Source organism: Primulina tabacum, chromosome 6, assembly GCF_025594145.1.
Source record: "Primulina tabacum isolate GXHZ01 chromosome 6, ASM2559414v2, whole genome shotgun sequence".
In the NCBI taxonomy this organism is placed as follows: Eukaryota; Viridiplantae; Streptophyta; class Magnoliopsida; order Lamiales; family Gesneriaceae; genus Primulina; species Primulina tabacum.
Genome location: NC_134555.1, coordinates 38,588,052 through 38,611,893, shown reverse-complemented (window position 1 = coordinate 38,611,893; position 23,842 = coordinate 38,588,052). Strand labels below are relative to the sequence as shown.

Genomic DNA, 23,842 nt, shown 5'->3' with positions numbered 1-23,842 from the left:
GTGTCCAAAACATTCATAGAGCGTTTAGAATTATACATTTGTGTTCTCAACGTTGGACTCCTAACTATTCTGGTGTTGAGGCGGATATAGCCATTTCTTGTATATCACTACGAACGGCTCTTCTCCATTGGTCGCCTAATTAGGTCCACGGTTGAAAACTGTATTCCTCGCTTGGATTAATGCACTAGCAATTCCAAACAATTTTATGTATTTCCGAAATTCGGAGACTGTGCAGCGGCGACGAGACGTAACGCCGAGAAGAATAGTCACGGCCATGACTTGCCTTTTCTCAAAAGGTGGCCGAAAGATTGATTAGTAGGTCGAAGAACGTTCGTAGGAATTACAACAAGTGCTACGTCCTCTAATACCAGAGTAGTTGGAACCAAGTGAAAATTTCACAAAAGGTAATTTTGAATATCAAAATAAAATTTAAAACTTCCGCTGCCTTTTGGACACAAGAAAAACGGTATCCCAACATGTAGATCATTCCAAGCATCAAATCTAGATTCTTGCATAAATTATGCTTCCAGCAATATCGACATGGACGGCGTTGAGGATCCCTGACAACACCATGCGATTGTAACGTTCCCATGGTGGCCGGGAATTTGCTGTCTTTTGTTTCCGGTGCCTTGCTTGTCACATTGATGAATCCGCTTTTGTTTTTTGGCACTTAAAGCTATTCGCATTGCAAGACTCCACGAACAGTAGTTATTCCCATCAAGTATTTGGAGACGAGAACCAAACCATGATGATCGGAATGTAGTAAAATAAGTAGATTCGTTTGGTTTGTTTCATTATCCAATTTCTTGCTTTGGTCTCCCATTGCGGCGGAAATACTCTCAGAATTAGCCATGTAAAGATTGATGATAAGAAGAAGAAATCTTTTGAGGAATAATTTCTTGTGTTTTATTCCATTTATAACCAGAGATTACAAGGATAATTGATTCTATCTAAAGAGAAAATTAAGCCTAAATGATTAAGAATATTTGATACAAAAATATAATGAACAGGTCTCTTGTGAGACGGTCTCACAAGTCTTTATTCACAATAAAAAATAATACTTTTAGCATAAAAAGTAAAAATGAATGATCCAAATAAGATACTCGTCTCACAAAATACGATCCGTGAGACCGTCTCACACAAGTTTTTGTCAAATATAATTTGTAAGAAACAATTAAGGAAACATTCCTTTAACACTTCAGTACTCCATTAACTAAACAATTTTTTCCCAAGCCCATAATTGCAACTTTCAATATAATTATAACTTGATAAAACATCATCCTAATCAAGATTTTTCATAGATTAAAAACAAAAAAAGAATTCATTTCCAGAAAGGTCAATGAATCCCAGAAACAACACTTCAGAAAACATAAACAAATATCAAATAATCATTATTAACTAAACAACACGATCAGTTACGTTAATCCCAGCTTTCTGGTCGTTTAGTCTCCTCCTCAGCAAATACTTGAACGGAGGGCTGCAGAATGTCCCGTTCAAGAAAGAATCCGCCAGCACTCTGTTCGCTGCCTCGGTGAGGTGAGCTCCGTCCCAGTTCAAATACACAGGCGGGTTGCTGCAAGAACCGGTGGACGGCGCACCACAGGTGTTGAAAACGTCGAAGTTATACTGGCCTCCGCCGTATCCGCAGCACGCCTTGAACTGTTCCTTGAACCCATATCTCCCCGGATTCCTCACCAATTCCATGTGGGAATTGTAGAAATCCGCGTACAGAATCACCGCTTGCGGGTTCTGTTTCCTCAGGTAATCTAGCCTTGTCTGGAGCAACTTGTTGTGTGTAAATGCTCGGAGATTGGCGCTCGATACGCAGCCAGTTTCATCTCTGTCTTCCGGAGAAGATAGCGAGAAGGTGTACGTTAAGCACCCCGCCGGAGGAAGCCCTTGAACAACTATGTATTTTGCGCCTTTGTTTATTAATACCTGCATAAAAAAAATAAAATAAAAAATAATTTTTTGAAAGTGTCCCACTCGGGTGCTAGTGGGGGAATATAGTTTCTATTTAATGCACATTAATGATTTGTTGTCAATTATATATTTATTTTTAAAATGTGTGAATATTATATCAAATTATGTATCATAAATAAGATTTGAAACTTTAATTTTGTAATAAAAAAAATGATCATGGTCACATTAAGATAGTTACAAAGATTAAAAAAATGATTATAGACTGTTTTTTTAGAAAGTTGAAAATGCTTAAAAAATGATTATGTAAATTTCTTTTACAAAGTTGCAAATTCTTGAAATAAAAGAAAAATTCAAGATCACTTTTTAAATATTTACAAACACTGCAAAAAAATTCATACTATTTTTTAAGCATTTGCGAACATCACAACGAGGTTTATAAATTATAAGTTCAAATATCAATAAAATCACAACCGGTTGCTGGTACAAACAAACACCGACCAATTTGGTGGAATATAGAAAATTGTGTACTTTTGACTCTCAACATTTCAAGATCCTACAGTATTTCGAAAAATTCAATTTATCAAAATATAAATTTTTGTCTTAACATTTCTGGTTCTTTTAACATGCATGTTTCTAGAAGTGTGTATATGTTCATCAGTTCATCATATGTACATGAATGCATGCAAATTAAAAATGGAGGAGTACTATTTTCACCTGCAAGAAAACAGGAACACCATAAAAAGTTGCCCCAATTGGTATTGCCTCGGTTAAAGATTAGATCCAAGACTGGAAGTGTGTGTGTGTCTGTGTATATATATGAATGCATGCAAATTGAAAATGGAGGTGTACTGTAGTTTCACCTGTAAGAAACCAGAGAAACTATTTAAAGCAATTGTCCGAATGGTGTCGCTTGGAATGGTAGAACCAAGGCTGCAAGTATAATCATTTGCTCCAATTTCCCCAACCCAAACCAATGCATCGCCAAATACACTCTTACATCGTGCGGGCGTAGTTTTCAGATCTTTGCACCCTTTGGTCTCCAAGATTTTGTCTAGCCAAACAAGCTGAGTCTGGAGGGATTCACGCACAAGATTGAAAGTGATGTTATTTTTCAAAAAGAATCCATGCCGAATCGCGGTGGCTCCGGCCACGGCGAAGTTGACGCCATGTGACCGGTCTGCAGCAGGGATCCGATACGGCGGCGAAAAGGGTAGGGACAGAGCCTCCGCCACGAAATCGAGGACGATCCTGCCGTCGGAGTACCTGTTAGTGGAGTGGTGGAAGTAAGTGATGCCATAAGGAGGATTGGACACGTAGTTAAAGGCGGTGGGACCGGTGGAGGTTCTGGTGTTTCCGGTGTCTGTGTAGGAATCTCCGAAGGCGTAAATTTTCTTGAAAGGAAAGGCGTCGGAGGAACAGGTGGCGAGAGAGGAGGAGATGAGAACCAAAATAAGTGGGATCACGTTTGTTTGAAAGTCGGTGGATTTGTCGGCTGCCATTTTATGAAGAAAACGAAAGTAGAAAAAAGATTCGGAAGAAGCTAAGAACAAGGATTTCTGGACATCTTATTAGGGTTATGTTTGCTGTTTATACAGAGAGACGTATATATATATATATACAGCTTGCGTACATGCACGTTAGAGTTGGGTTTGTATGATTGTAACGATATTGAAGTTTAGTAGATTTGTTTGAAAGTTGGACATAATCCCGTCGATGTATGTTTGAGCTAATAATGAAAACTAAGCAAAATAAGATAAAACCGAATCAACAACATGCACACACACATATACTTACTTATACTATCTATAAAGGTTGAGACTCTTAGTGGCTCGACTTTGTCACACCGATTAGTTTTTGCTGAAAATTTCTTATTCATTTAGATAAATAATGTTTTTCATATAACTTACTCATAACTATAATATCAAATTCACTTTAAAAATTCAAAAAATCATTTATTATCTCTACAAGTCACAATTTAATATAATTGCATTATTCTTATGCAAATAATAATTAACAACTGTATAACAAAATTTTATGAATTAACTCTATCTATTAGTGATCGTGATCATAATTCATATACATAATAATCATTATTTTATACACACATCGCGTAAACTAGTGTGCGTATAAGATCGTTATATAACACACATATAACATACTCTCAAATCTCTATAATCTTCTTTGAAATTCCTAAATCTAAGGGTTGGGAAGGCTCGAGCTCGAGCACGAGACGTCACACATTAAATCCGGGGTGAAATCAGTGAAACTAAGCTCCAGATTCTGGAGTTAAATATATATGTATGTATAATATTGATCGATTTCTTCTGAGGACATTCATACCATTCCATGCTCCATCATTTACGAAGAGCTCGAGCCACTCTCAATATATTAGCGATTAAATCTTTCTGTATGTTTTTGACGACTTGCTAACGTAGAAACTATTGATTATGTAAAAATATATTAATTTTAAAACATAGCGTCTAAAAATATATGTTTTTTTTTTTTTTTTTTAATGGATACAAATGTTAAAGCCATGTTTATATGGTTCAATTTTGGGATTATATATCAAAACAGAACTGAGAAAAAAATCGAAGTTTAATTTATTTTATAAAATAAAATTTAGTGAATTAAGTATATTTTTGTTAGTTTTTAAGTTGATTACTATTATTATTTTAATTCATTTAGATTTTATAGTTAAAGGTTTATCAATCAAATTAACTAAAAAGTTAATAAATTATATTTTAAAATATTCTTTAATTACTAATTTTAATAATTGTCTAAATCGAAATAATCGAAATATTTTTGTAGAAATCAAATAGGATATATCTCTCGTATATGATGGATGAAATCTGTTACAGAAACACTGAAAGTGTAGCCAAATGTAATCCGAGTTTCCATGGCTATTTATAAAAACGCTATATTCGGCAAATAGCAATTTGCATTATAGGAAAAACTGCGTTTTTGGTTTTATGTGTTTGTTTGTTTTTTTGCGATTTTGATTCTTCATGTTTAGTATAATGTCGGCAATTTTAGTCAATTTTTGACATAACACCAATGAGACACTGAATTGACGCTGAAATTTTTATTGACACATCAATACTCCATAGGAAGAAAAATATTAATTGTCAAAAAATTGAATATATATGGCAAAAACTGAAATTCGATTACAATTAATTCCATCAGTAAATCATTATCGTCATAAATCAATAATAATTTCGAGACCTCTTATGCATGGTGGAGTCTACATTAATGGCTCTTGCCTCGCACTCCTGTTACTATATTATCTGTATATGCATTGCGTGCAAGTCCAGTGGATTTTTTTTTTTATGTAAATACGTTTGTTAAAAAAATAAAATAAAAATTAAATGTTTGATTTTTAATCATTTTTAGATATTTTTACATAAGTTTATTTTTTATGAAAAAAAACTGGGGGCTAAAAAAATAAAGATAGAAGATAAGTATTTTGGAGTTTCTAAAAATTACACAAATACACTATATATTATGTATATAGAGTCAGTCTTTTGTGAGACGGTCTCACGATATTTATCTGTGAGTCGAGTCAACCCTACTAATATTCAAAAAAAAGTAATACTTTTAGCATAAAAAGTAATACTTTTTCATAAATAACCCAAATAAGAGATCCGTCTCACAAAATACGACTCATGAAACCGTCTCACACAAAACTAATCCCAAAGTATGAAATGCAATTATTGGTAGCTCCCAACCAACTGATAATCTCTATGTCCACCTTGTCTGTACTTAGTGGAACGTACAACATTGCATTACTCAATTTTCCAGCTAAATTACTGATTTCCCAACCACATTAATTACTCATAGGGATCAACGGTCTCTTCTTGGCTATATATATATATATATATATATATATATATATATATATATATATATATTATGTGATCCGGATAAAATGAACGAGTCGGGTCGGGTGCTCCACCGAATCTACTATTAAGATGTTGGGGAAAATAAGAACAAGACGTCTGGATTAACAGCTTGTTTCCCGAGATAGATGTGAATCTGCAACCAAGAAGGTAACCACGTGAATGGGCGCCGGAGGTATGTCCGGCGTGGCCACTCCGATACTTAAGTCAGTGGAGAACTCAAGTAAAGAACCAATGTAACCAAGTGATGGTTGTGAGATTGGTGTGGAAGGTGAGTAGTAAATGCGCAATAAATGAGTTTATTCAATATCTGAATAGAGAGTAAATACAAAGAGTGAACCTGATATTTAAAGTAGGAGATGCAATGATGACCTCGTTCTTTGTGTTTGAGCATTAATATAGTATGACGGCTGATTATACCCTATTGTTCTGACATTTCAAATTCTCACACTAGTCACATCCAGACTTAACTTTGTCAACCACTTGCACTAGTGTCAGAGATAGGTCGGCCGCACACATCCTACTTTGTCGACGTTATTAAATGTGGCACGTTTATCGAACTGGCCCGGCTAAAATGTCTCTCGGGCATTTTCATGAGAGCTCGGGTGTCCCATACCCGGGTAGTCTAAGTCGGGGTGTTCCAATGGCCTGGCCTTTCGACTGGCCTCTCTACTTTGACTTCAGTCATACTCCAAACATCTCGGGCAGATTGAGATCCGGATTTCTACTCAGATTGTCGTCTTGCTGATCCAGGAATTTTTCGTCCTCCTGACCCGGGCATTGCCCATGGCCCGGCTTCATGGCCCGGGATTTATCCATGACCCGGGAGATCCCGGGGTATCATCACTATCTCATTAAATAGTCGGGCTAGAGTCATACTCGCTGTCCCGATTAGTTTTGTAGGCCCGGTCAGGAGAAATATTTGTCGTTTAGTCTTCACGAGATGATAGGGAGAATGTTACCCTATCAGTGCTGACGTAAGCCCTAGCATTAAAATATGTCAGAAACTTTTCGATTTCCCGAGGAAAATCATTGTATCCAGGCTTTTCGTATACCGAGAAAAATCATCACAGCACCTCGACTTCCGCGCTAATCTTTTCAAATATCCCGCGCAATTTCCTATGTGGAACTCATCCGTTCATTAGTTTCGCGATCGACATCGCGATCGACACTGGGGATTAACTCCCTCCTCTTATATATCGTGACTCGCTTATTTTTCCAAAATTACTTGCAAATTCAACTTAGTGGCCGAACCCTTGCAAATTTTTCTCTCAAGCTTTCCGGCTTACAAATCGTGTTTCCGGCGACTTCTACGTTTATCAGTCCCCAGTCACCACTTCCATTTATCTTTCAAGTAAGTTTCCTTTAACTTTATTCCTCCTTAGTTATGTCAAACTCTACCTCCTCTACGTCTGGTAACAATGTCAGGGGACAGTCGGAGAATAACTCCCCGACCTTTTCTGAACATTCTGTTCACATCCCCATAGGTATTCCAATCCATTCCTCCCGAGTCCTTTCTAAAAAACAGAACAAATCCTCTTCTTCCCGACCAACTGGTACTCAAGGTAAGGGGAAGGATAAAGTTGCAGGGCCCTTGTGGTTCTCAACAATAACTTCCACCCTTCGTGCCGGGGTGTCTGATGAGATTAGGTCCCTAGGATCGATCCCATCCACATATAAGTTAAAAATTCCAGGGCCAAATGACCACCCGGACACCCCACCCCCAGGCTACCACACTTTTTTGTTGAACAACTTAAGAGTGGGCTTCGATTCCCCATCCATCATTTCTTCGAAGGGGTTGCCCGATTCTTTGAGCTCCCTATTAACCATCTTCATCCTAACGCCTTTAGGATTATGGCGGCCACTTTTGTTTTGTTCCGCATGAAAGCCATCCATATCAATTCTTCCATCTTTCATTATTTCTACTCCTACCGATTTAATGACGGGGTCTTTTCTTTCATGGCCCAGATGCATTATCGGTTTTTGACTGACATCCCTTCTTCTTTGAAGGGGTGGAAAACAAAGTTTTCCTTTTTACAACTCCCAACTCTCCCGACCTGTTCGACAGGATTTTTATCCTCGATGCCCCCTTCAACCTGAACTCCCTTCCGACTTCAAACTTCTTCCTACTTTCATTCATGCCCGGGATGCATTGGAAAAGCAATCCTTCCTGTCCTCTGTGCTGATCGGGGGAGATAACTTAGTATACTATGGGATTGGGTCTCATCCTAAGGACCCGATCGACCGGATGATAGACGAGTTTGACCAGGCCGGATCACAGGCTGGTAAATTACTTTACTTAGTTTCTCTTTTTTATATCTCGTTTGTTAACTTCATGACTTGTTAACCTTTGATGCAGCCGAAGAAGACATGATTAGGGCGAGTCTACTCGAGGCCGCTGCCAAGAAGAAGACAGAGCAGAAGAAGGCCCGGACGGAGAAGAGAGCCGGGAAGTTCAAGAACAGGAGGAGCGCCGAGCCCGAGTGGAGACGGAGGCCCGGGAACAAGAGGAGAGCAGGATCCGGGCAGGGACCGAAGTCCAAGAAGAGGTGATTCACACTCAGGAGGAGGCTACCTCCCTGGTTGCTGAGGAAGACTCGGCGCCTCTGAATCAGCGCAAGAGAAAGGCCGTGGCAGAGCCAGCTATTGAAACGGTTGCGGTGGAGGATGAAACTGAAGAGATTATCCGATCTCCTCCTCTGCCCGGCTCATCTGCTGGTCCCCAAGGTGGAAGGCCCTTGGGTCCTCCTCAATATCTTTGGGGACGACATTAGCTCGGATCTCGTCAAGATGATCCGGGGTCTTCTGAGGGCTGACGAGGTGGCACATCTTCAGGGTCTCCACCCTAATGAATTGTTGTGCGAAGGAGTGGCCCGTTCCTTCTCTGTAATTTCTTTTGCTGGCTCGTTATTTTAATCACGTGTTAGTTTTCTGACCCCTTTTATATTTGTTATTATTTTTTTAGGGCTTGCAAATGCTATATGTTTGCCTTTGAGCGAGTGGCTCATGCTGCAAAGAATGCCCATAACCAGGCCACCTCTACTCGGAAATTACATGACAAGTTTTAAGAGGAAGTGGGCAGGATGAGGGACCTCCACGAGCATGTTTTGGCCCGGGAGAGGGCCAGCTAAAACAGCAAGTGGACCTGGTCCAAGAAGAGCTAGCTGAGGCTCGGTCATAGGTGCAGGTGGCCAAGGAAGAAGCAGAGTCCTCCCGAGCCCGGGCTGATGAGGCGACCGCTGCCTTAGAACGGGCAAAGATTTCCCAAGAGGAGGACATGGCAAAATTCCTGAAGTCTCGAGAACTCAAAAAGATGGTGGCTGATAAGGCCTTCGTCTATTTTGACCTGGGTTTCAATAAGTGCTTCGAGCAATTCCAGGAGGCAGGCCTGGTTCCCTCCGATCAGGAAGATTTTCCTGACTTGGAAAAAGCTGCAGCTTCCCTCCCAGAAGAGGAGGAGGAGGAGGAGGCCCCCAAAGTAGATTAGGATTTATTTTTTATTTTTTATTTTGTCATTCCTGGGCTTCCGGGCACCTTGTAAATTTTCCCAGTATTAATGAAAATATTTTGCTTTTATATTTCTTGCGTTTAATATCTCCAAGTGTTGCAAAGCTATACTTCAAATATCCTCGTAGACTTTAATTATCCTTTCACCAAACATATTAATAATCGGGGCATAAGTCTTTTGGATTTAATAGACAATCGGTCTTGATATGAGCAGGGTGAGGGTCCCTGGGCTTAGGAGGTGACCGGGGTGCGGGTCCTCGGGCCAGGGTATGGGTCCCTGGACTTAGTAGATAACCGAGGTGCGAGTCCCCGGGCCAGGGTATAGATCCCTGAACTTAGTAGATAACTGGGGTGCGGGTCTCTGGGCTAGGGTACGGATCCCTGGACTTAGTTGACACTTTCTTGAACAATTTCTTTATTTGATGTATGAGCAACAGATACAAAAGCTTTAAACATAATATTTCTTCAAATAAAATGCATTCCAGGGTCTTTTAAGAGCATGTCCCTGAGAGTCTTCAAGATAATATGCCGCCCCCGAGCTAACTCTCTGAATCAATTTGAAGGGTCCTTCCCACCGTGCTTCTAATTTTCCCACATCACCCACTGGCTTTACTTTTTCCATGACTAGGTCTCCAACCATGGAAATCTCGTGATCGAACATGCTTGTTATAGGATTTCATTACCCGGCTGCGATAAGCTTCCATCCGAATGGCTGACCGATCTCTCTTTTCTTCAACTAGATCAAGCTCGATGGCCCGGGACTGATCATTGTTGTTCGGATAAGACTCTACCCGAGTAGAAGATTGACCGATCTCCACAGGTAAGACTTCATCCGAACCGTAGACTAAGCTGTATGGAGTTTCCCGAGTAGTTGTTCGAGGTGTAGTTCGATAAGCCCACAATATACTCGGTAATTCTTCAATCCAATTTTTATCTTTCCCATGAAGCCGGGCCTTTAATGCTTGTACAATGATTCTATTAGTCACTTAAGTTTGGCCATTGTCTTGGGGGTAAGTCACTGAGGTGAAGGATTGAATGATATTCATTTCTTGACACCAAGATGTGATCTTCTTTCCCTGGAATTGCCTCCCATTATCTGAAATCAATCTTCTTGGGATGCCGAATCTGTAAACAATATTTTTCCAAAGGAATTTCATCACCTCTTCCTCAGTAATTTTGGCTAATGGCTCGACCTCCACCCATTTAGAGAAGTAATCCGAATGGGCCCACAAGAAGGAATTTTATCTGCGCCCGGGCTATTGGGAATGGGCCCACAATATCCCACCCCCATTGATCAAAAGGACAAGATGATGAGATGGGTTGCATGCCAGTGGCTGGACGATGATGAAAATTAGAATGGTATTGGCAACCTTTACATTTCTAAACAAATCGAGCAGCATCTTGATGCATCTGGGGCCACCAGAATCCGGCTAATATAGCTTTTCGAGACAGGGCAGTTCCACCTGAGATGTTCACCACAGCACTCTTCGTGTATTTCTCGGAGGACATATTCTACTTCATTCTCTGATAAGCATTTGAACAAAGGGCCCTGATATGATCGCCTGTATAAAACATCATTTAAAAGGACAAACCTGGGTGCTTGTTTTTTGACTTTCAGAGCTTGAGCTTTATCTTCTGGGAGCTTGGCATGGACCATATACTCAATTACAGGGGTCATCCACGAACTTGTCCGAGTCTGTGGTACTTCCTCATCAACAGAAAGTAACAACCGGGTAAAAATTCTCTTCTCTGGGAATCTGTTCAGTGCTCCAGTCGGTTAGAGATGCTGCCCGGGCCGTGATGAGCACTAAATATTTGAGTATTTTTTCATTCTTGGCCTCATACGTCCCTTTTATTTGCTGGGTGACCAGTTGAGAATCAGAATAAATAATGACCCGGGAAGCACCGACTTCCTTGGGGCAGGCTTTATTCAAGTCCCGAAAATCTACACACATCCTCCATTTTTCAGTAGCTTTAGGAACGAGGACCACATTTGAAAGCCACGTAGGGAATTGGACCTCTCAAATGTGGCCGGCCCGCAATAGATCTCCCACCTGCTCATCAATGACTTTATCTTTTTCCGGGCCAAAATGCCTCTTTTTCTGCTTCACGGGCCGGGATCCCGGGAGGATATTTAATTTATGCTCAGCCACCTGTGGCGAGATCCCGGCTAGTTCCTGTTGAGACCAGGCAAAAACATTAACGTTAGCTTTTAAACAATTCAAGAGTCTTACCCGGGTGGAGACTTCAAGATCCCGGGCCACCCGGATATGTACTTCCCTATCCTCAGCCACCTCTTCCACTCGATTCACTACCTTCCCCTTGTCTTCTCTCCTTGCCTTCTTCTGATCCACTCGGACAGTCTCCACATAACACTTCCGAGAAGAGGGCTGATCTCCCTTAACTTTCCCCGAATTGCCCTCGTACTGGAAATTTAATTTTTGATGATACGTGGAGGCCACGGCTCTCATCTCATTCATAGCCGGCCTCCCAGGGATGATGTTGTACGAGGACGAGGCATCCACCACTGTAAAGATTGTCATGACTGTCTTCCTCAAATCCCCAGTTCCCAGAGTCAGCGGCAAGGTTATTTCCCCTTCAGGGTACACTGCATGACCCGCAAAGCCAAATAGGGCAGTCTCAACCGCCTCTAATTGATACTCGTGTAAATCCATCTGAACCAATGCTTCCTTGAAGATGACATTGACAGACCTGCCATTGTCAACGAATACTCTCAACCTATCGTAATTAACCACTCGAGCTTGAATAACGAGAGCATCATTATGGGGTAGACTAACTCCCCTGAGGTCTTCATGGCCAAAGCTTATAATGGCTCATTCCTCCCCCTCCAATCAACTTCTAAGCACTCCCTCCTGCTTCTTGCTTTTCGAGCCCGGTTGGAATCACCATATGTAGATCCTCCTGAAATCATCTTTATTACTCCTCGACTTGGGGAGGCAGTTTCTTTTCTCGGGCTGTCTACCTCTTTTCTTCCCGAGCACTTCCTTCCTCCCTCCTACTTCAACTCGGGATATCTGCTGATTTGCGGGGAGTATTAGGTCCGGGACGTCGAGACAACCAAAGTGGTTGTCTAGACATATCTCGGGGGGGATGAGATTATGGCACATGACGCCTGCCAGACTCCTTCCTTAGTGTTCGGCACTCATTGGTATTGTGAGAACATTCTTTGTGAAGGATGCATAACCCTTTCTTTTCTGATCTCGATGGTGGTGCTGCTGGATTTGGACGAGGAACCATATCCAAGCTACATTCTTGGATTTCCTGATCTCGAGCAATTCTCAAAGGAACGTGGGAGAAATGCCCTGGACCACTTTTTTTGTGAGCTCTCTCCTCGGGTGTGACAAACCGGTCTCCTCTGGCTCTCTTCAAGGTTTCCCTCTTTTGGTTTTGCGCGTCTTCCATATTGATGTATTTTTCTGCCCGGGACAAGAGATCTTCGAAGTTCTCGGGCAACTTTTTGGTCAGGGATCGAAAGAAATCTCCCTCCCACAATCCTTGCATAAAAGCTGTAACTTTTGTTTCTGGAGCACATGCAGGGACCTCCAAAGCCACTCGATTAAATCGTTTGATGTAGGCTCTTAGAGTTTCATCTTGGCCCTGCCTTACTTCAAACAGACTGAAGGCAGTCTTCTTATATTTCTTGCTGCTACTAAACTGATGCAAGAAAATTTTTTGAAAGTCTTCAAAAGAATGAATGCTCTGAGGTGCCAGCCCTTCGAACCATCTCTGGGCCGAGTCGACCAGGGTGGTCAGGAATACTTTACATTTGATTTGATCTCCGTAGCAATGTAACATAGCCATGTTTTCAAATCGAGCCAGATGTTCTTCGGGGTCAGAACTCCCATCATAATCTTTGATTTTGGCTGACTTGAAGTGCCCAGGAAGTGGTTCCCGGACAATGATATCGGAGAATGGGCAACCCTTGGCAATTTGAGCATTAATTTTAGAACCAACTTGTCCCTCCAATACTCTCACCTTCTTCCTCAATTCTTCTAACTCCTCCGCCACAGTGGGGGATTTAGAACCTGCACTTGACTCCCTCTCTTCCTCCCCTCTATCTTCCTCCCGCGGTTGCTCACGCTCCTGCTCGGGGTGGCTGGAATGATGAGTAGGGGTCTTCTTCGCCAGGGCTATCTTAATAGCATCAGCTACAATCTTAGTCAACTCCTCGGGTGTTAAATGGATGGTCGGCTGGGGACCATTGGGTGGCTGACCACCTATATCAGAGAGACGAGTGTTGTTCTCTTCCTGAATCCGGGATGTGTCTTGGTTTGTTCTCTTAGTAGGAGCCATATCAACGCCTTATAGCTCAGAATTTCCCATAGACGGTGCTAATGATGTGTTTCTGGAGCACATCCAGTCTACTTAACTTTGTCAACAACTTGCACTGGTGTCAGAGATAGGTCGGCCGCACACATCCTACTTTGTCGGCGTTATTAAATGTGGCACGTTTATCGAAATGGCCCGGCTAAAGTGTCTCTCGGGCATTTTCATGAGAGCCCGGGCATCCCATATCCCGGGTAGTCTAAGTCGGGGTGTTCCAATGGCCCGGCCTTTCGACTGGCCTCTCTACTTTGACTTCAGTCATACTCCCAACATCCCGGGCATATTGAGATCCGGATTTCTACTCAGATTGTCATCTTGCGGATCCGGGAATAATCCGTTCTCTTGACCCGGGCACTGCCCATGGCCCGGCTTCATGGCCCGGGACATCCTGGGTATTATCCATGACCCGGGACATCCCGAGGTATCATCATATATATATATAAGATTTAAATATTATCAAGAGAATTGAAAAGAAAGGAAATATTCAAGGGTTAATGTCAAGATTTGCAGAGTATTCGAGGAGTAAGAAAGAGGGAGGAAATATTCAAGAATGATGTGAATTGATTTTTTTTTTAAATCGGTGATATTGGATTACACGATTGTAGTACAATTACATTTTGCAACATGGTTAAGTTTGAAAATTCTAGATTGCAAGAATGCCTCGTCGATTTTCCGTTCTCGGTTGAGTTTGTTGCACAATATATGGACTGATATAGCACAGAAATCCTTCGGCAAAGAAAACCAGCGAACAATACAGTGAAGAAAATAGTAGAGGAAGGCTTAAAATAAACCAAACTGAGGCCTGTATGAAATACAGTGTCCTTAAAACATATTTGTCCCCTCTGGCATTTGCTTCGAGAATGTACTCGGACGTCTGTTTCACAAGATACAACGGAGCAACTAGCAGTAACCTAGCACGAGGCACCACTACGGCGAAATGAAAAATACCTGAACTTTATCACGAGGGCAGAGGAACATCAGCCGGAGGAAGGAGCAACAGCCGAGATAAAAATAGGAGTGTTGAAGGAATGAGACTGCAGTAGAGTGTGTGAGGTTATTCTGAAGGACTTGAGGCTGCCTATATATACAGGGGCGGAGCTACATGCTCTTGTAAGCCCGGGTGGCCCAATTTTTTTAAAAAAAATTTATGTGAATTTTGTATAATTTTGAAATAATATGATATCAGTCCGGGTAGATCAATTTAAAAGATTAAAATATTCTAGAGTTTAAAATTTTAGCCCGGACAGAGCCATATTTCTAGCTCCGCCACTGTATGTATATGCACTCAAGTTCCATATGGACATTCACTGCTGGTCATCTGAAAGGCCAAAGGTCAATCCAGCTGGAGCACCAAAGGTCATTCCAGCTGGAACACCTAAGGTCGGTCCATAAAATAATTTTCGAAAATAAAAATAGCAAAAGCCCGATGAACCTTGGTGGGAATTTTTTGCCTTGATCGACCCGATCCGATATTCGAAGCACCCAGGTCGCGCTCGTAGATTGCACACAAGTCGAGCCTTTTTCCATTACAAATCTGGCCCATGGTTTGCACCCCTGCGCCAACGTGCGCGAGAGAGAGCCTCTTGACAAATTTTTCTTACACCTTCACAAAGTGTAACTCAATATAAGCTCACCAATGCCATGATTATTTCCCTATGTGGGACATTTCTCACTTACCGTCTACAAGGCCTTGTTTGTCCAATTTTTCATTCAAAAAGAACAAGCGCAAACGTGCGCGAGAGAGAGCCTCTTGACAAATTTTTCTTACACCTTCACAAAGTGTAACTCAATATAAGCTCACCAATGCCATGATTATTTCCCTATGTGGGACATTTCTCACTTACCGTCTACAAGGCCTTGTTTGTCCAATTTTTCATTCAAAAAGAACAAGCGCAATAGGCCTCTAAGTCCAATAGATTTAACTGTATTCAGCTTTTACAACGAGTAGTTGAAACAAAACATAACGAATAGATGCAGATAAGAGCGATCTGGAACTTGAGATTTTGTTGCTGCATAGTTTTCCTCTGCTGCGTAAATTCTCTAAGAGTTTTGGATGCGAATACATATAAGCACAAGTGCTTACACGAAAATACACACCAATAAATATGTGATTTAATCATATTAATTGTGACCATGTGAAGAGTCGCATTCCCTAAGGGACATATTTTGATTCAAGATGAATTAAAATTAAAGCCAACAAAATGTGAGTTAACCTAAGTGACCAATTCTGATCATGACTATTCGACACACACTGATCGCGTTTATGCACATATCAATACTTTTCAATGCAAATCGGACTTTTGATTTGCACACCTACCACACAAAAAGCACATAAAAAAACGTCTCAAAGCCAATTATTTCCATTAGAATTCTTCAAACCTACTATCAATTTTCATCCTTTATTCGACCCAAATTCCAACGTATGCATGAGTGGATTCATTAAGGGTATGGTGTTGGATGGAGAGCCATTGCTGACACCTTACACGACGGTAAGACAGGAAAAATATAAGGAGACAGGAAAAAATATAAGGATAATTATATCAATTAATGTTTGTTCGAATTCAATTTGGTTTCAGAAAAAAAAGAAGAAATTATTATTATTTTTGATTAGGAATGGAGATGAACATGTGATGCCATATCGGTTCATACCAATATCAGATTGGAATAAGTACCAAAATTACGAAACAAAACAAAAAAAAAAAATTTGAAAAAAGCTGAAATTTAACAATATAGAAAACGAAAAAAATGAGAAATCTTTATTAATCAATTCTAACTTCATCAAATCTGTTAATCTAACCCACCCAAACAAAAGCTAAATATATTTCCACAAAATCCGCTACTAACTATAATTATATTATAGAAGGCAAAAACTTGTGTGATACGGTCTCACGGATCGTATTTTGTAAGATATATCTCTTATTTAGATCATCCATGAAAAAATATTATTTTTTACGCTAAGAGTATTACTTTTTATTGTGAAAATCGGTAGGGTTGACCCGTCTCACAGATAAAGATTCGTGATGTAAAATAAATTTATTGGGGATTTTTAATTAATAGCATAATCAACTGAATGTTTAATTTTGTTTCAAAGCATTTGAAGGATCTATAATGATCTCATTGACGATTTTCAAGTAAATTTTGATGCTATTTCTTAAAATATTATAATAAGAATACTAATAAAAGTTCAATACTAATTTATTTCAATATCATAAAGATTCTAAAAAATAAAAAAATGCATATATCTACGCAAATATATATATATAGGACGAACTGACCATTGTCAACTCAATTTTATCCCGACACTTGATACCATATAATCTGATGGTTGAAAATTCTTTTGGAAAATATTACACTTCAGTTTGTTCCTAAAATCATGAAGTTATTCTTTATCACGACGGACAATCGATATGTTTTGGATCGTTGTTTTAATATGGTCACTTATTATATCCCAACAAATAGTATGTCTGAATTAAATCCGTAAAATTAAATACATTACGGTATGCAAATGATATTTATTATGATTTTTTTCGGGAAGGAGTGACAAATTTTAAAGATTTAATTTAACATATCTCTATTTTGGGAAAAAAAAAATGTTGAAAAGGAAGTGATACGTAACTTTATTCAGGAGAATGAAAAAGAAGTTTTTAAAAATGAAACCAAACATAGTTTATTGACATTTCATAATATCAATATGAGTAGGTCTCTTGTGAGACGATCTCACGAATATTTATTTGTGAGACGGGTAAATCCTACCGATATTCACAATAAAAAATAATACTCTTAACATAAGAAGTAATATTTTTTCGTGGATGACTCGAATAAAAGATCTGTCTCACAAAATACGACCCGTGAGATCGTCACACGCAAATTTTTGCTTATCAATATTTTGAAAAGTAGAGGATGAACACAATTATATCTCACATGTATATACTGCATAATTTTATTGGGAATTGGATCAGTTGGAATAGTCACGATGAAAAAATTTAAGAGTCAAGAAAATAATGAAAGATACCGACCTAACCTATTCATGGCAAAAGTAAGTCTTTCGTGAGACGGTCTCATGAATATTTATCTGTAAGAAGGGTTAATCCTATCGATATTCACAATAAAAAGTAATACTGTTAGCATAAAAAGTAATATTTTTTCATGGATGACCTAGATAAGATATTCATCTCATAAAATACGACTCGTGATACCGTCTCACACAAGTTTTTGTCTTAGGACAAACAACAGTATTTTTGACAAATATCCATTAACAAAATTATATTTACGGGACGAATTGACCTTTGTTAGATCAATAATTATATATATTACCCATTTTGTTATTCTTTAAAGAAAACATTTTTACCATATTTGCATTTTTTCGAAGAAGGGAATAAATAATTCCAAGTAAGCTTTAATATGATAAATAAAAAATAGATTTTCTATGAGTAGGATAAAACGAGTCAATTGATTTATATTTAAAGTGAAAAATAATATATTTAATATAAATTATTTATTTTTTATGAATCCTCTTGTTCATTCAATTCCCCAGAATCCTGATTATATCTTTTTGTTTGAAGTATCGGCATTTGAGTATTCTAGCCGTCAAAGAATTTGGCAATGGATTATGCGCAACAATTGTTTGGCTAAAGTGGTTTATTGAAAGACATTAGATTCCTGAAGCCCATGCCTCCCATGTATTTACATTGTGGTTGACCACCAGTATTTAGGAAGATTTCATGGGATTTGGATTTCAAAATACTATTTTTACTGTTTGGCAACGTGATTCAAAAAAAAAATTCGGATTTGTTTAGAATTTTATGGAATTTCAATGAGTATATCCAAATTCCATCAAATTTGATAAATTTGGTGGATTTGGATTTTAAAAACATACAATTACTTTTTCGTCCAAATAAATTGATTTGGGAAAGTCAGCATGATTCACGCAAATTTCACTGCATTTTCGGTGGTTTTGTTAATATGCTTCTTTGCTCCACCACCAGGCCTCTCTCTCGTTTTTTTTTTTTTTGGAAAATTCAAGAAACCATCTGATTCCAAATTTCAATATTTTTAAAATAGTTACTTATCATTAAAAAAATAATATATTTATCTCTTATTTATATTGCTCACTGATTGTGTTAGACTGAAATTAATTGTGGTGATAAGAACCAAAACCAGCAGACCGTTAGTTAAAAATCAGTAGACAATATAAAAGCAGGACTAAGTTTTCAGAACTTAGATAACCAGAAGCAGAACCTAGTCTGGAATTAGGATAACTTGACGTCTTCTACGCTAATGGAAGATTGGAAGTAGTCTTAAATGTTACAGTTATTTTATCGATTACAAGTATTTATTGCATCATTAATTGCTGTATTAAGTCATTTAATTCGCTTTACCCATTTTGGTAAGTAACAAGACTGATTGTGTTGAAAGCCTTTTGCAGGATCCATTTAAGAAATAAAGTTGTTTCTTTCAGAAATCAAAAGAGCCGTTTTTGATTATAGACGTTGGATTCAAGGTATCTATATATATGGATCAAAACCATTTAGAAATGATCGCTGACTATTTTTATCTATCCAACATTACTTTGAGCAACCGCGAATCAATCATCATCTTCTAAAGCTCAAACTTACAGAAAATCAGTACACGCTTCATATTACATCAGATCTTTGGAGATCATTTTGTACCGTTGTTTCTTCATCTCTTCAAGCAAAACACTTTACCATATTTCGAAGAAGAGTTTGTAAACTGGAAAAGAGTCTTTTCCAGAACTTTGTTGTATCGAATCATTTTGTGTTGAGTTACTAAGAGTTTCAGTAGGCAAAAGATAAGCCCCGCTGAAGTGGGTGTGTACAAGTGTTGTACTGTAAAATCAAAAGTCTTTTAGTGATACCTTCTGGAAACAGAAGAAGGGGAGACGTAGAAGATTTTATCTTCGAACTTCCAGAAACAACTACTGTTCTATTACCTACTGCTATTACTGTTTTTCACCCTACTCCATTGGATCGTTTCCGCACTTACATTAGTGATCTACTGGAATTACACTCGAACAAGAACAACTACAATCTCTAACATGATTCTAGCACTGTAACATCCGAAAAATCAGTCCACGTAAACCACATGCATGCAAAAATATTTTAATTTCTTAATTGTTTTATTTAATTGCTTTTAAATGCTAGCATGATGTTTTATATGATTAAATATAGGATTGCATGATTAAATGATTATGTGACATGTTTTCATGAAATTAAGGATTTTTACCCGAATATTCAATAATAGGCAGGGAAAAGGAGACCGGGGACGACCAAGACAAGAATATTTATTTTTCGTTAAATAATGGCAATGCTTCCTAATATGATTAAAAATGATTTAATTTTTAAAAAAATGTTGGAGTTCGAATTACTTTGCGAATCGAGCTCGATTTTTCCCGGGAAGCCGGTTTTGGGCAAACAAGGAGTTTTAAAATATCAAAAATATTAATTTTGGGAAAATTATTTTATAAAATTTTATTATTTAATTAATTAAGTGTTATTGGGCCCAATTTAATTAATTTAAGTAGGCCCAAATACCCTTAAGCAAGCAAGCCCAAAACCAAAGCCCATTAATAGATAATTAAGTTTATAAATAACTAAACCTATTTTTCAAACCCTCATATTTCAGCCTCCATCAGCCGAGAACACCTTGCACACACTCACAATATTTTCGAAAATAAGGAGAAGAAAAAGGCTAGGAGTTCTTCGTCGTCTGATCGTCCAACGTCGCACCCCCGCCGAAGATCGAATAATCGAGCGTTATAAACGCAAAGACACGTTTCCTAAACTCTTTTAACATCATACAAATCATATTATGCATGATTTAATTGTGGATGCAAGAATAAAATAGGTATTCGATTATTTTTACGGTAGAACGTTTATACGGCGTTTTTACGTTTTTATGAAAAACGATTTTTAATCCAACGATACGCTGCCAAGGTAGGATGGTATAAGAGTGGAAAATGATCAATACATGATAAATTAAAAAGGAAAACTAAGCTAGAAACCGTTGGATTTTTAAACCAAAAGAAAGAAAGGGGCCGAGAGTTTGAAAGGCTTGTTGCTTGTTGTGGCTCATAGGGTTCGATCACTATGCATGGGGTCTTGGGGCTCGACTAGGTCTAGGGGTTTGGTCCTAGGGGTCGTGGTCTAGGGCTGGGTTGGGTCCTAGGGCGGCTAGGTGCTTGGGAGTGGCTAGGGAAGAGTCCTAGTGAACTAGGACTCTCCCCCAAGCATGATCACGCTGCTGTGCTTCGGGAGAATGGTGCAGCGGGGCTAAGGGCGAGCTAGGTTGGTCCATCAGGGTCAAGGGAGGTTGGACAATGGTTGGGTCGTGGGTTGGTGCAGGGTGGCTCGACGTGGCTCGAGCCAAGCGCAGAAAAACGTGGAAGACATCTTCAATGGTGCGCAGGCTGCTGTCTGGTTTCAGGTGGCTTGTGCGCACGGTCAGGGGCTGGGCTAGGCTTGGGCTGGGTCTGGGCGTGGTCCAGGGATGATTAGGGTCGTGTGGGCTCGGTGGTGGCTCAGCTGGAAGAGTCCTAGTGGGCTAGGAATTTATAAGCGTGAGCTTCCTTCCAGCGTGCAGAATTTGGTGCTTCTGTCCAGGAGAGTTTGAGCGACTAGGGGCTTGTCCTTTGGGTCAAGGTTGGTCAGGAGGGTGGCTAAGTGGGTTGGCTAGGGTTTGGCTCAAGGTGGCTCGGGAGTGGCTCGAGTAAATCGGGAGATGGCTCGGTGGTTTCGATTAGGTGTCAATATTTTGAATTTTAGAACAACAAATAGAACCATGGGTCCACGGATGCGGTTCATGGTTCCTAAGGGTAGAATAAATACTAAAAATGTTATGTTTTAAATTTGGGATCAAAATAATGAGTTTCGGAATTTTCCGGGATTTAATCGCCGCACAAAACGTTAATTAACGAATTAATTGAAACGCCTAGTTTTATGCTTTATAAAATTATGGAAAATTAGGTTTAAGCTTAAATAATTATTAAAAGCCTAAGTTTTCAATTTGAGAATTTTATATTAAGGTTTGGTTTAATTCGGGATTAAAACGCATTAATAAGTCTTATTTAAAGATTAAATTAAAAGTCATCGATTTAAGCCAAATAAAATTATGAGAAAATTCATGTAAGCTTAAATAATTATTTAGAATAATCTCATATCATTAAAAGTGAGAAAGGATAAATTTGAGAATTTTTACGTCCAGGGGCAAAACAGTTTTTTTACACTTAGGAAAATTCATAAACGCTTGGCAGCGTCCCGAAGGATCATAACGCATGTTAAATGATATTATATGATTTAAAAATGATGATTTTGATGATAATATGTATTTTTATGATTTATGTTAAAGCTGTGCAATTTATACTGTTTAAAATGCTATTTTTGGAAAGCTGTCGCATTTTATAATTTTTAAAGAAAAAGAAAAATATTTTGAGGGATGTGAATTGATTGTGACAAAAGATATGATTTATGATATATGATTTTGTGGGGATAACGTGAGGGAAAAAGGCCCCAGAGGGAACCCATGTTTGGGAAAAGGCCCCCGAGGGAACCCGTCTATGGGAAAAGGCTCCCGAGGGAACCCCAACGATCGTATTTCCGCGGTGGAGCCTAGTGCATACCCCCATGGACCATGTGGAGCTAAGACTGCAGTAGACCAAAAGATAAAAGCTAGTCACTTTCAAGGATCAAACTTCACCCAAAATGATATATGATTGAAAGTTTTACGATTCTAATGATTTTATGATATATGATTTTTGATGATGATTAAAGCTATTTTTAAATGATTTATGTATGCTTAAAGTTATTTTAAAATGATTTTACTATTTATGATTTAATTATGCTTAAATGATTTTTAATGGTTTATTTATGTTCAAGAGATTATTTTAAATAAAAATATGATTTTTAAATGCATGTGATTGTATATATATTATTTGTTATCCATGTTTAGAACGTGTTGAGTCTTTAGACTCACTAGGTTTGTATGATGCAGGATTTGACGATTTTGGAGGCGGTGACGATTGAGTCAATCGAGTGCAGCAGTACACACCCGATGGCCTTAATGTTTCCGCACTAGCTAGATAGATTTCTGATTTAAAGATTTGCTATTGATTTTTATTAGAGATATTTTTATGCTTAATTTTATTGTTAGCCGATCTTTTTAAAGGTCGATTTTAGGAATTTTGGTTAGCCGATAATTTAAGATTTTACTTTATGCACTTATGATTTAAATAGACAAATTATTATGATTCATGATTATGTTAAATTATTTTATTTAGTAATTTAGAGTTTATGATTTTAGATTAGAAAAAAAAATCGAGGTCGTTTCAAGCACCCTTTGAAAAAATATCATCAAAGGAAAATAGTTTATTCACCCCCCTCTAAACTCTACATCCATCCCCAACAAGTGGTATCAGAGCAGATTTCTCTTGTTCTGAAAATTTGCAACAGTTATGGCACATTTTAGCAAGGTTCCTATGTTCTCGAAGGAAGATTTTGATGATTGGAAGATCAGGATGCAAACTCATCTTGCAGCCCTAGATGATGACATGTGGTATGTCATCACAGACGACCCATTGAAGATCTTAAAGCCAAATACAGCTATTGCTGTTACTGAAGGAGCACCGCAAATAGTAGAAAAACCAAGAAATGCATGGACTGGAGAAGATAAGAAGAAAGCTAATCTCGACAATGTTGCGAAGGATATTCTTTTCAAAACTTTTGATAAAAACACCTTCAATAAAATCAAGATGTGTTCTACCGCGAAAGAAATGTGGGAAAAGCTCATTCAAATATGTGAAGGAAATGAGCAGACAGGGGAAAACAAACTGTCTGTAGCAATGAAGAAGTTTGAAAATCTGAAAATGAAGGCTGGTGAAACTTTAAATGAGTTTGATGAACGTTTCAGCAGCCTGATTAATGAACTAGCAGTCCTTGGTAAAGAGCATAACAACAGAGAAATAACACTCAAGGTGATGAGAGCTTTACCTAGGGAATGAGATGTCAAAACAATGGCTATGAGAGTTTCTAAAGATCTAAACAAGTTGGAGTTACATGACTTGTTCGCCGACTTAAAAGCCTATGAGTTCGAGCTTGAAGTAAGAAGCGGAGAAGAGCCCTCAACAAGTTTACCAACCAAAGCTCTTGCTGCCACTG

At 38.8% G+C, this 23,842-nt stretch overlaps 1 protein-coding gene across 1 annotated transcript; it reads right to left on the bottom strand.

Annotated features, from left to right (window-relative positions):
- Nucleotides 1–1,237: 1,237 nt before the first annotated feature.
- LOC142548193 (GDSL esterase/lipase At3g48460-like) lies at nt 1,238–3,488 on the bottom strand. Its single transcript, XM_075656516.1, has 2 exons — nt 2,784–3,488; nt 1,238–1,938 (listed from the first exon to the last, which is right to left on the bottom strand). The coding sequence occupies exons 1-2, from the start codon at nt 3,420–3,422 to the stop codon at nt 1,399–1,401; spliced, it is 1,179 nt and encodes a 392-aa protein (XP_075512631.1). The 5' UTR covers nt 3,423–3,488; the 3' UTR covers nt 1,238–1,398.
- Nucleotides 3,489–23,842: the final 20,354 nt, after the last annotated feature.

Bases quoted from the DNA above. Each gene is read 5' to 3' on its own strand.
- LOC142548193 (XM_075656516.1), bottom strand. From the start codon at position 3,422: ATGGCAGCCGACAAATCCACCGACTTTCAAACAAACGTGATCCCACTT. The intron at 1,939-2,783 runs GTGAAACTACAG...TTTTTTATGCAG, and splicing joins GTTTCTCTGGTTTCTTACAG to GTATTAATAAACAAAGGCGC.